General features: G+C 37.8%; 1 protein-coding gene across 1 annotated transcript in view; it reads right to left on the bottom strand.

The window, feature by feature from the left end:
- Window positions 1-14,086, bottom strand: part of CRPPA (CDP-L-ribitol pyrophosphorylase A) — a gene marked incomplete at its 5' end in the record, with an annotated part of 293,261 nt that overhangs the window by 252,680 nt on the left and 26,495 nt on the right. The window contains one exon of the mRNA XM_035698317.2: window positions 2,364-2,513. Coding sequence (XP_035554210.2) covers window positions 2,364-2,513 — 150 coding nt within the window. The remainder of the gene's footprint in view (window positions 1-2,363; window positions 2,514-14,086) is intronic.

Genomic DNA, 14,086 nt, shown 5'->3' on the forward strand with positions numbered 1-14,086 from the left:
TAGCATATATGTACAATGGAGTATTATACATCAAAAAGGATGAAATCTTGCCATTTTCAACTATGTGAATGGAGCTAAAGAGTATTATGCTAAGTGAAGTAGGTCAGCCAGAGAAAAACAAATAACATTATTTTACTCATAGGTGGAATTTAAGAAACACAATAAATGAACGTGGGGGGGTGGCAAAAAGAGGGAAACCAAGAAAAAGACTCATAACTAAAGAAAACAAACCAAAGGTTACTGGAAAGGAGGTGAGGGTGGGGGGTTTGAATAGATGTTGGGTATTAAGGAGGGCACTTATAGTCAGCAGCAGGTGTTCTATTTAAGTGATGAATCACTAAGTTCTACACCTAAAACTAACATTGTACTGTTAACTAGCTAATTTTAACAAATTTTAAAAACTTGGGAAAAAATTAAATATCTTACAGGAAAACCTTCACAACAATTCTATAATTAAGAATTCTTCATCATGGGGCATCCGGGTGACTCAGTTGTTGAGCATCTGCCTTTGGCTCAGGTCATCATCCCGGGGTCCTGGGATCAAGTTTCACATCAGGCTCCCTGCAGGAAGCCTGTTTCTCCCTCTGCCTATGTCTCTGCCCCCCACCCCCCCCCCCCCGTCTCTCATGAAGAAATAAAAATCTTAAAAAAAAAAATTTTCCTCATCTGAACCACAGAACATAGATAATTATTGCCATGTTACTACTTTCTGAATTCTCCCAAGAAGAGTGTTTAATTCATTACATACAGTACAGCCTTAGGGAGGGTGCTCCCAACCTGCAGTGTGCATTAGATCACGTGGCAGAGTGGTTTGTTGAGACAAATTGCCGAGACCCATTCCCACAGTTTCTAATTAATTAAGTCTGAGGTGGAGCCCATGAATTTGCATTCTAACAAGTTCCAAAGCATGCCAGTGCTATCTGGGAACCACACTTTGAGAACCAGTACCTCAGTGCATAAGCACTTAATTCAGCAAAAGCTGTTGAAAAAGCTTCTCTGATGTGCAGAACATGAGATTATATTCAAGTTCTCTTCTAAAATATATTAGGAGAAAGGTATGTGATAACTCCAGGTGTTTAAGGATGAATAATTTCAGGCAATAAAGAAAATGTGATCTAGCTCTGCAACATTTAGGCTGTAGAACAAAGTACTTGAATTAAAAATTGGGGCATTAAGGAGGGCACATGATATAATGAGTCCTGTTGTTACATGTAACTGATGAATCACTGAACTCTATCTGTGAAACTAATATATCATATGTTAATTGAATTTAAATAATTTTTTTAAAAATTATGACAGCTTAACATTGATATAATTAATGGCCATATACAGGTCAATTCCTGTACTCCAAAGTCGTCATTTTAAATAAATAGTTCAAACCATGGCAGACTATTCATATCATTAAAATGTATTCTTATTTACATCATCCCACTTTAAAACTAACCAATCAAGATCGAATCAACTTATTATGTGATCACCTTCTATCCAAAACAAGAGGCATTGTTATAAATGCCAAAATTCCTATTACTACTACTACATATTCTTTAAAGTCCATCATTCCAAACTCTTCACTGATTATTTAACATCAGCCAAACGATAAGTTAGTTCTAATTTAATTCACTGGGAAGTTTCTGACAAGCATAATACCTAATAATCAGGAACCATTTATCCATAAATACCCAATAAATCTCGGTAAAAGTTATATAGGTCCCAAAGCATTTCATTACATGAAAAACAAAGATAACCCAGAAAAATCTAACATGAATGAGCTATGTGAGATTTTTAGTCAGTTAATTCAATTGTTAAAAGTATAGCTGTGTAGGAAATTTACCGTAAAAGCCTTAAATGGCTGTCCTTTGAATACCCTTCCACCTTGATATGAGAAATTGGCTTTTGCAGTATTTTCAGTCAGGCAGGTAACTGCTAAGTGTGGTTCACTAACTTTTACTGTTTGCAGAAACATGGCTGATGTCAAACACTTGTTTTCCTTCCGGGAATCTGAAATTTTTGTACATTCTAAGGCAGGAGATACCTATGTGACCAATCACCTTGGACACCAGTCTCAAATGCACTTCCCTGAAGTGTTGCCAAATTTTCATTGCTGATGGGGAGAAAAGAGGATGCTTTGTGTGACCCCTCATGGGAAGATGAGAACTTACATTAAGAGTACACATGGATTCTTCCAGACTCTCCACGTGTTTCTCCTATGACTCAGTTGTGAATCCTCTCCACTTCACCATTAGCAATTCTAACCATGAGTTCAACTATAGTGGAATACCACAAGTTCTTCCAGCAAATCCCCAAAAAGAGGAGTAATCTTGAGGACCACCAATATAGACACTTTCAGAAATTAGGATTCTTACCTGCTGATATGCTTCATAGATCACATCAAATAGAAAAGCCTGTGGCATTTCACTTGCTCTGTGTCTGGCACGATCAAGTGAATGGTCTAAGCAACCATCAGCAGATGGACTGATCACAGTAGATACAAGAGGTCGAATTGCTCCTGCTGCCTAAAGAACAAAAGATCGAAATAAACATTTATTTCACTTAGGGCATATTTCAAAGTCAAACTGAATTTTCTCATTTTGGGGAGGTTTTATTCCTAGCTTTAATAAGTACTCTCAAGAAAACATTTGACCAAGTGTTGATTTGGTTTTGAATTCAGTATTTTACATCAAAAACCCTCTCTCTTAATATTGCAGTTCCATGTAAGGGATAGTTTGTGTTTTTGTTTTTTTTTTTTAATTTCCATTATAGGTTCACAATCCTTTGCTCACTGGTCACTGAAATCTAATACTAGACCATAATAACAACAACATCCAAGTGGGTATTCCATGAAGGTGGAAGGGGGCAGGAAAAGTTACTATGGAAAATATAGACATGGATTACACATCAATATTTCTTAGCATGCCTTCAAAAGATTTACTATCAACACAGATAATTAAGTAAACAGACCTATTCCCTAACATCCCCAAAATGAGACTGAACCTACCTATGAAAAACCATTGCCTTCACACTACCTCAGAGCAACGTTCCCACAGTTCAAGGAGCCATTGATTTCAATTGCTCTGATAAAAGCTATCTCGTTTATAGATGCATCTAAACATTACAAAAAGGCACCTTCATACCTGACAATTTATCCTCTTTATCTTTAGTAGTGTTTGATTGTAGTCTTGAAGGTCATTACCAAACAATGGCTATGGAGAAGCAGCTTTCAAGTACAGTTCCTGTGATAGACCATTAACCAAACCTCCTCCAAAAGTTCCTGTCTTCCACATAACTAATACACAGATATTACAGCACATCAAACTGATGAGCCAATTTGGTCTTGAGAAGACCAGTATCTGTGTAAGATAGATAGCCTGTAAACTAGCTTATAAAATCCCAGAGATTGGCTAAAAATCAAAGCTAATACGTAAGCCAAGTAGACAGTTTATAAACTGTCAACATTTCTAGTGACTCAAGGAGAAGTTTGGAGCCTAGAAATAAAAGCAAAAATGAGGAGACAGCCAGGGCTGATAGTGAAGCAGTGATGTCCAAGTAGGCAAAAGGCAAATAAGAACAAAACACAACTGGCCAACCCTGACACCTAGAAGGCTAGAAGACAAAAGAAACACATATGCATGCATGCATACACACACACACACACACACAGCATTTTTTCTAAGATTTTTTTTAAGATTTTTTATTTATTTATTCATGATAGACAGAGACAGAGAGAGAGAGAGAGGCAGAGACACAGGCAGAGGGAGAAGCAGGCTCATGCCGGAAGCCTGACGCAGGACTCGATCCCGGGACTCCAGGATCGCGCCCTGGGCCAAAGGCAGGCGCCGAACCACTGAGCCACTCAGGGATCCCACACACACAGCTTTTTAAGGGAAAAGTTCTTCTTATATTGTACCTATATATAGGTGATATTGGCAAAATATTTTTATCAGGTCATGAAGCAAAAAAAAAAAAAAAAAATAGGTATATATATATATACCTAAGAGAATGTGAGTCATAAAGTGTCAGCATGGGGACTTCAGCAGACTGTCTCTCCAGCAAAAGAACTAGTGAAAAATGTTTTACAACAACCATTTAAAATCTTTGAAGGGCATGTAGCAAATGAAACATTTAAGAATATCAACTAAATCCGGATAAAAACAGAGCTTGTGTTACTCAAGTCATAATCTTTCTTCCTTAATAGGAAGCTCCCTGGGTCTGAAGTTCCACTCCAAGTAGGTATGGCTGATGAGATGGGTCTTTCCTCTCCCCCAGTGCAAAGGGCAGAGTGCTAGCACTTCCCATCCCACTCAGCTCCAAGTCACAGAACCTAATTTAAAGCCAACTGTGGATAAGATATTGGAGACTCTTCCCACCACATAACCTCCACTTCCAAATAGAGTATCTACCCCAGGCTCAGTAAGCACAGAATGGATGCTCGGCCCTGAATACCCTTAACCCCAATCTCACATAGGGCAGACGTTTTGCACCAGGAGGAGAAGCTTAACAAAAAGCTAAGAGTCTTCAAGTGTCACCCTGGTCATAAAGTAGTTTTACTTAGAAAAACAAGATGCCCCAGCAAGGGGTGAGGAGAGTGATTTTTACAGCGACAGAGACAGGCTCTAAGAACATCTATCAAGAACAGCAGGGGGCATAAAAAAGGACTTTGTCACCCACAGACTCCCCCCTTACGACGTGGGAGATGGAGCAGAGCTTTCAATGCCAGGTAGATGGGTACCAAGGCTGGACAGCACAGTGAGGCTGCAGTTCAAAGAGTACATTGTCTTCATAGTGGGACTGGATCTGGATCAGTCTATCATGGAGGAGAACATTTCTATCCCATGACCTTGTCACCTAGCCCCCTGCTTCTCAAGCAGTCTTACTGATCCAATCCTAGGCTCAATGGGAAAAACTGCCAGCAATCATCCATTCCTGGGCTTCCTTTGGTCTGGGTTGCAGCTCCCCTGTTACTGAAGCTCCCTGTATTGTCCCAAGGACTCTGGGAACTATCCTGGGTCCTGTGTCCTAGTCAACTGTCCTGGGAGGAAGTCCATGAAGGACTTGAGGGGACAAGAGCGGGGGCAGCTAGATGTGTCCACCACCAGCTGTCACAGCGTTAATGCTGCACGTACACTTGTGTATTCGTCTCTTTCTTAAAATTTTTTTTAATTTTTATTTATTTATGGTAGTCACAGAGAGAGAGAGAGAGAGAGAGAGAGAGAGAGAGAGGCAGAGACACAGGCAGAGGGAGAAGCAGGCTCCATGCACTGGGAGCCCGACGTGGGATTCGATCCCGGGTCTCCAGGATCGCGCCCTGGGCCAAAGGCAGGCACCAAACCGCTGCGCCACCCAGGGATCCCCTGTCTCTAACTTTATCTAAGTGGTGACAAGGACTGGGTGAGGGTTCTTGAAAGGAAAGAAAGAAGAGAAGAGAAGAAGAGAAGAGAAGAGAAGAGAAGAGAAGAGAAGAGAAGAGAAGAGAAGAGAAGAGAAGAGAAGAGAAGAGAAGTTTTCTTTTAAACTTTTCTTTTAAACTTTAAAAAAGTTTCCCTTTGGGGAACTCATCTTATATGAACATGATTGCAGCCATGTTTAAACCTAAGTGCACTCATAAAGGAAATGGAGACCATTAGGCTAAGCAATTAAGAGAAAGGTGGCAGCTATAAGAGAGCCATAAGCTCAACTGTTGGCAAGCTATTTTACCATAGATAACCACAGAAAGAGACAAGTAATGACAATCCCCCTGGAATCAGAACAAATTTCCAATACTGGCCTCAAAAACTGCCCTTTCAATGGAGCCAAAGTAATTGAATCAGATTATAGAGAATTTTATACCTCAGGCATTGTCCAAAAAAAAAAAAAAAAAGAAGAAAGCAAGTAGTTTGCAGGCAATGAATAGAGTATCAGTTGAGTGTGATATCAGACAGTAAGAGATTAACAAAAAAACAAAGAAAACCTACTAAACCACTGTCATTACAAGGTGGCTATATTCATGCCTAAGATTGTATCCTTTGTGAAGTGACTTTAGAGACTTCAACTAGTAGGGGTAAAAAAAAAAAAAAAAAAAAAAAACTTCTCTGAAATAGACCAGCAAAGTTGCATTCAACAGTAACAAGTCCTGAGGTAATAGAAGAGAGACTATCAACATCTAGAATTGATGTTATCTAAAGGTCCACCAACCAATTAATGGATAAAGGGAGTGTGCTACATATATTCACAAGAAAGTTTTGTGGGTTTTTTTGCCATAAATAAGTTGCTATTTTCAACAACATAGATGGACTTTGAGGGTAATGCACAAACAAGTGGGGGTGGGGGGTGGGAGGCGGGAATTCTATTTAGTGTAATCAGGAATTAAAGTGATGGTATTTTTACCAATCTCACAGAAATATAGAGCTATGGAACAGTATAGTTCCGTATGTTATATGGAATATAAGATGGAATATAGAACTATGAACAAGTGTATTTCCATAAATTAGATGAAATTTCAGTTTCCTGGGAAAGCATCAACTACAAAAACTGATTCAATAATAGACAATTTTAATAGATACATAACAAGAATACAAAATTATAAATTTTTATTCTGCATGAAGAAAATCCCAGCCAGCTTCACTGGTTACACCAAAGAAACAATCTTTCAATACCAATTCCTCACATTATTCCAAAAATATAGGAGAGAATATTTTTTAACTCACTCTGTAGGATGAGTATTACCAAAACCCGACAAAGCCATCACAAAAAAGTTAAACTACAGACCAAAACCCCTGATGAATATAGATGCATAAATTTTCAACAGAATACTAGCAAACCAAATTTGGCACTACATAGTACATATTATATACTATAACCAAGTGGGACTTATCCCATGAATGCAAAATTGATTCAACATACCAAAAATCAATGTCATATATCACATTAAAGGGGGGAAAAAAACAAAAACATGTCAACAGATGCAGAAATAGACCTTACAAAATTCAATACTCCTTCATGTAAAAAGCATGCAACAAAATTAGGAACAGAACTGCTCTAGCCAATAAAGATGAATATTGAAAAACCCACAGGTACCATTGTATTTGATCAATATTCTGTATTTTTGATTTAATATTAGGAACAAACACATTCACTGTCCCCACTTCTGTTCAACATTGTACTATAAACTCTAGTCAGGAAAATTAGGCAAGAAAACTAATAAGAGGCATCCAAAAACAAATCAAACTATGCTCCATTCACAGACAGTATTGTATAGAAAATCCTAATGCCCTAAAAACGTTAGGAACACATTCAGCAAGAAGCCACAGGACAAGATCAGTATTTAAAAAAAAATTAAAATCACATCTATCTCAATACTAGCAAGCAACACTTCAAAAGAAAAAATCATTTACAATAGTGTCAAAAAGAAAATACTTAAAGTTTAACAAAAAAAAAAAAACTTCATTTCTCTGAGAACTTTAAAAATTCCCAAGCTCTTATGCAAAAGCCAGCATCTCTACCAACTCACTGGTACCCACTCCCTCTCAAGTCTTTCTCTATAGTAACAGTCCTCCTTCTATCCTGCCTTATCAGTTTTTATTCCTTTACTCAACTACCTTTAATGTCCAGGCCTTTGGTGCCAACTCAGTCAAGTCATTCCTCCTTTGATCACACTTGCCTTCCAACTAGGATCAAATTTTCCCTGTTAGTTTCAAACAAAAGTCTGGGGTAGCCGGGGTGGCTCAGCAGGTTTAGCGCCGCCTTCAGCCCAGGGCCTGATCCTGGAGACCCAGGATCAGGTACCGCGTCGGGCTTCCTGCATGGAGCCTGCTTCTCCCTCTGCCTGTATCTCTGCCCCTCTCTCTCTGTCTCTCATGGGTAAATAAATAAATCTTTAAAAAATAATAAAAAAACAAACAAACAGAAGTCTGTTGACAAGTACTACTTTAGTATCTGTACTTATATCTCCAATATCTGCCTGTTCCCATGTTCTCTGCAATCTACTTTAATGTGTATTAGGTCCACAAAAACTTATTTACCAAAAATCACTCAGATCCCCACACCCTGGCCAAATCCAATGGCAAGCTCTGTCTTCTCAAGAGCATTTGTTCATCTGGCTTTCAGAAACCATTTTCAAACATTCATCTCACTCCCACACTAAAACCTCAACTCTAAATGGTCCCGAGCTGGGACCTCTAAGTTCTCTAGCTATCCTCACTCTGTAAGTAACCTCATCAAGTCACAACACTGCATATCATCTATGAGAATTTCCCTATTTATAGTAACACCCTAAAATGTTCCCTGCAATTCTGGACCTTCATATCCAAATACTCTATTAAACTTCTCAGATCAAGAGATACGCCTCAACTATAAACATAACTGAGATCAGTTTTGGTTTCACACATAGCACACACTCCAAACCCGTTCCTCCATAATTTCCCATCTTCATAAAAGTCAACTCTATTCTACTCATTATTCTTGTCAAAAACCCTGATCATCATTGATTTCTCTCCTCTCATATTCCAAATAGAATCCATCAGAAAGCCCCATCACCTTCAAACTACCCCACATCAGCATACATTTCAATGTTTCCACTGTCACAACTGAACTCAAAGTACCCATCCTTCCTGCCTCAGACCTCATATAGAAAACAAAGGCCATAGGAAGGCATTAGTATTTTCCACTACATTAAAATAAGCTGCAAGAAAATTATTACAAGGAATATAACAAGCAGAGTATCTCTGTGCACAATACATAATTCCTAGAAAACAGTTTTTACTTGAAAGATACAAATATGTAACTGAAATTTAAATTAAAAAATAAAAATAGGGGTAAGAGACTTTCATGGGAAATTCAAAGAAAACATAAATCTTCAAAGTACTTGAAAAAAATGCCCAGCCTATTAACAAAAGACTAAATTAAACCACAAAGAGAAAGCATTTAACAGAAGTTAAATCATACAAATAATTTTTTTGCAGGGATATGAAAAAGCATACACACCTAGTATGTCCTTTAGAGATACACACTACAAAATTGAAAAAAAAATTCAGGATATTGTTTATCTATGTGGGAGAAATAAATAGGAATAAGGCAACAATATAGTTTTAAAGTGACTAGTAATGTTCAGATGGTACATCTAGAAGTGTCCAAAAAGCATTTCAGGTTCCTTTTAATTTCTTAAGGTGTACATATGGACTCTCATTTTGACTTCCAAAATCTTCTCAACAGAAGAGAACCACCCATATTCGTGATGTCATTATGGTAGGATTGGTATATTCCAAGACTCAGTAAGGTTCTTGTTTAATGGAAGCCTAGAGATCAGCTACAAGGTAGCACAACAGGAAGATCACTTAAAGCAGAAGGTGACTACTAGCTTACTAAACAAAATGTTCATGAAAAGGATCACTTGTCAAAAAAAAAAAAAAAAATCACCCTTAAGCCAACCTTTTTTATTCCTCCAACTACCACTCACCCAACTACCTAGTTTAAACAGAGAAGAAAGATGCTACAATTAACAGGCTTGTACTCCATAGCTGTTTCCATAGAAAAGGACATTTGTTCAGAAAATAATCAGTTCTTGATATTTTCTGAAATTTAAGCTGTCTTTTAGCTGCCTCTAAAATAGAGCTATGCGGGTAGTTTGTTATATGAAGCATAATTCCCAAGTTGTCAAATACACTGTCTCATTGGGAATTAGCCTAATAAGCCCTGAATGGAAGCTTAACAGCTCAGCACCACAGTGATTACTTGCCTCTCAAGCTAATCTGTCAAAGTATTTCCACATGTCATTGCATGGAAATCATCAGAGATACAAATCATACAATGTGGAAAAAGGAACCCCACCTCTTCTGTTTACTTTTAAAAGTACATTTGAACAATACTTAGGCATACACAGAGCAGGTGCTGACGTGCATTCCTACTCACATATCTGCGTTCAAGCTAATTATGACAATATAGAAATCCTGACTATATAATTACAATTTCATTTAGCTGAGTTGCCTTTATTCCAAGACTACTTAATAAATGTTTACATAATCACATCTTTAAAGCTAATCATTGGCCATTATAAGATTTTAAATATTTTGTATTTTGACAATATCTTCCAAACCCTTTTACAGAAAATAATGCATTCAATACAGAAATCCAAGTATTTTATAAAAACCTATCCAAATTGCCCCATCACTCCAAGTACCCCTAAGAAAGGATATGTATCAAGAATAAGGCTTATATTTGATATACTCAATTTCAACTGCTGAAAATCAAAGAAGTATCATTTAACTTAAATCTAGTATGATCAGAAGTATTCTACTTGAATGTTCTTAATGTTTAATAAGCTTTATTACATTTTGAAATACCATGGTTCCTTGATCTGCTCCACTTCTTCAACTTCATTTGAGAGTAATATGGAGATTATACAAGGGTAGTAGTTTTAGATAAGCAAAACAAAAGCTTTTCATGCAGTAGCTTTTTCAACATCAGGAACACATCAAGTTTTAGCTCATTCCATAGTAGTCAGAGAATAATTCATCACCTGCCCTGGGCACTTCAACTTTTGTCAAAATAAGCCTCAACTGTCCCATTAGATAATCAGAACTGAGTGCCCACAAATCAAATTGCTTCTTTAGTCTTAGGACTTAACACAATGTTTCTTTCCCTCCACTCAGATACAGAATCCAATGTCCCAGGAGCTCTTATTACCTGACCCCCACCTAACACTCAACTCTGAGCTTCCGCGCACTTTATCATGATCAAAACTAACCAACAGAAAGACAGTACAAGTTGCTGTTAGCCATCGTCAATTATACATTAAGATTCTTCATTTCAAAAGTAACATCATGGGCCACGTCATTTTTCAGAGCTTTTAAAATAGGCCCAAAATCCTTGGCACAGATTTCTAACACTGGGTTGTCAAAAAGTACATTCTTCCTGATGCACACATATTAACTTTTGACTTCTGAAGCATTCTTCAATTATTACTAAGTCTAATCCTACTGCAAAAAGCAAGGAGCACCGACACATACACTCACACACACCCATGTCAAAGTTTCTGGTTATTAAATTACACTATTTCTCTTCAGAAAAGGACTCAAAATACTTTTTAACTAAAAACTAATGCTAATCATCCTATAGGGCACGGGGCGGCCCCCACAACAGAGAGCATCTTACCCCAAAAGTCAATTGTGCCAAGGTTGAGAAACCCTGTGCCACTTCCATAATCTGATATAGAAAAAAAAAAAAAAGATCAGCTAGTCTACAAAAATCCCTTTTGCCTTAAATATGGGAAAAACAACCCATTATATTAAGTATAGAGGTCTCTTTTTATAAGGGATGCAGTAAAATGTACCTCGGTCACGTGTTGGAAAGTTCACAAGCTGTTTACACTCTTTAAGTATGTATGTCCATGGGTAGGACTGCCGAGTCTTGGCAAGTGATTCAGTGTCTCAACTAATTTCACACAACCTTGGAAGGATGCAGGGAGGGCAGGAGCACAGGGATTTTGGAAGAAATGATGAAGTCTACTGGCAGGGAATAGCAAAGAAAAAAATCAAAGCATACAGAAGCACACGTCTTATTACCTCATGGCTTACAGTGTCCCATCAGGTTTGACCCATCCAGTTCCCTTAACATTTTTTTTTCCAACATCTACTTCTTGCTTTATTTCAGTTGGCTTAAATTGACCTTCACCACTCAGCTGGATCAATACTGTAGATCTCAAACTAATTTCAAGTCCCTCAATCTCCTCCTGTACTCCACCTATCCAATCTCTAAATTTCACGTTTTAGGTTACTTCCCCTGGGGCACGGGTGGAGGGCGAAGTGCAGGATATCAGTGGTTCCCCCTTGTCTGAAGAAGCCAATTCAAGCAGAGAGATCAGGCAAAATTAATGAATTCAGACCTACACACGATTCCAGACATGCTGAAAAAGGCAAATTTAAGTGGTTCTGTTCAGCTGAAGTTGAATACACAAGGTCTGGAATCATAGCAGAGACCGTGTGGCATGAAAGAGATTTTGGAGAGAACATGTCAAGCGGGAGTTAAGATGGTTACATGAAAGTGCTTTGTACCAAATGAAATAATTATCTCACAAAGTTACATGTTTTAGGATTCTTTTTATACCGTATCCTAAGAACAGACAGAGACATAAGGACAGAGAATTTATCACTGGTTGACAGGGATTAGGAAGAGAACAAAAGGTCTGAGTACCAAGCAGCACCAGGAGGCAATTCTTTGAAGTGTTAGGAAGTTCTGTATAGGTGATTGTCATCACAACAGACGTAAACACTCAAACTATATAACATGAGTATTACTATATGTCACTTTTTCAGTTAAGTAATGTGAGCATGATTGATTGCTCAGGAGTGCCCTTTCCAGTTTTCACAGAAGTTAAAGGGAATGTTTAGAGTATGGGAAGATTGATCTGGAAAGAGTGGTAAAAAATATATATAAAGACTAAAGACTACAGTCACAGAAGACAAGGTAGAGAGAGTTGCAGAATGAAGAACTGGTTAATAGTGTCAAAGTTAACTAAGACATTCTGTATACACTGGTGTATTATAATACAATTCATTTCTCATGTCAGCCACCTGGAGTTCACACAATCCCCACTGTTCACAACCAGACTGCCCTTTTTTTTTTTAGATACCAGATACAAAAGGGGTCCTCATAACACGTATACTCCTGATCAACTGGCTCCAAGTCCAGGAGGTTCTCACAACCCCCACTAAAGTTCACTAAAACCCCTGGAACTCAAGAGAATGATTATGACTACATGTTGATTATGATTACTTATGATCACATGTTTAGGACTTAGGATATTTATCAGACTAGATAAATGAAGAAAGACCTAGTATAGGGTCTGGGAGAACCCAGAACACAGCTTCTGTGATGCCCTTTCCCCATGGAATGATGAAGTGCCATACTGTCACAGCACTGTTCAACCAGGTAGTTCCCCTGAGCTTTGGAGTCCAAGGTTTTTATTGGGCTATCATTTTGGCTGTATGAGTAATTGAATCACTGACCATGTGTTGAATTCAGTTTCCAGCCCTATTCCTCTCCCATAGAGGTGGAGCTGATTCAAAGCCTCAGATTTCCAATCACCATTGGTAATTAGACACCATTAGTATTTCTGGTGACCAGCCTCCACCCTGAGTGAGCATTATCATAAGCTCAGGGGAGATCCAACAGGTCCAAAAAAGGAAAAAAGAAAGACCCTATTACTTGGGAAATCCCAAAATATTTCATTCTGCCTTTGAGGACTCACATATAAAAGCCACTCAGCTTCCTTATTTTACAACAGACTAAAAGTACACATCTAGTTTGGGAATTGAAAAGTTATAGGTGATTTTGGACAGAATAGTCAGAAGAAGCCAGACTGCTGTGCAGTAAAGAGTCAACTTAAGATGTCAAAGAGAGAGCAGTAAATGTGACCTGTTACTATCAGAAGTTGATTACGGAAGAGAGGACAAAAACATGATTAGAGATGCAAGAGCTTTCCTGTTGCACTGTCATTTGCAAATTCATGTTATGCTGGTAGTTTTGTGTATATAATAGCTAGCTAGCTTCGTAGTCCTAAAATGATTCTCCCACATTTCTGTATTCCAACTTATTTTACCCTTGCCAACATCTCTCTTACAATGTCCTTATTACTGCTTTTTCATCTCTCAACTTTTAATTATGCAGAAATATACAAGTAATTTGTACTTAGTAAAAAACTTGTACTTCCAGCAGTATGGCTGACAAATTATCTTACAAAACCTCTTGCTATTTAAAAAAAATCAGGAGAAATGTTATTGACAGCTCTTCCCCCCACCCCCAGTGTGACTTTTAAAGGTTTTTTTTAAAAAAAATAGGTTTTTTTTTTTTTTTTTTTTTTTTAGAACTATGACTCATTAGGTAACTTCCTAGGACTAACATCAGAGAGCCAGAATTCAAGGAAAACTGCGGAGATGCTTTGAGTTATTAAGAGGCTTTAAACAAATGAGAAGGAATAAGAAATCATATTTTGAGCCTATGCTACTTGGTCAGTTAGAACTGTGGTCCTCACAAAAAAATCCATATAACTATTTATAAGGTAGGCCAGATAAAATACAGTCACCAGTGTAGTAAGACTACAAAATAGTTTGCTATCCTG

The sequence above is a fragment of the Canis lupus genome, chromosome 14, assembly GCF_003254725.2.
Source record: "Canis lupus dingo isolate Sandy chromosome 14, ASM325472v2, whole genome shotgun sequence".
Lineage (NCBI taxonomy): Eukaryota > Metazoa > Chordata > Mammalia > Carnivora > Canidae > Canis > Canis lupus.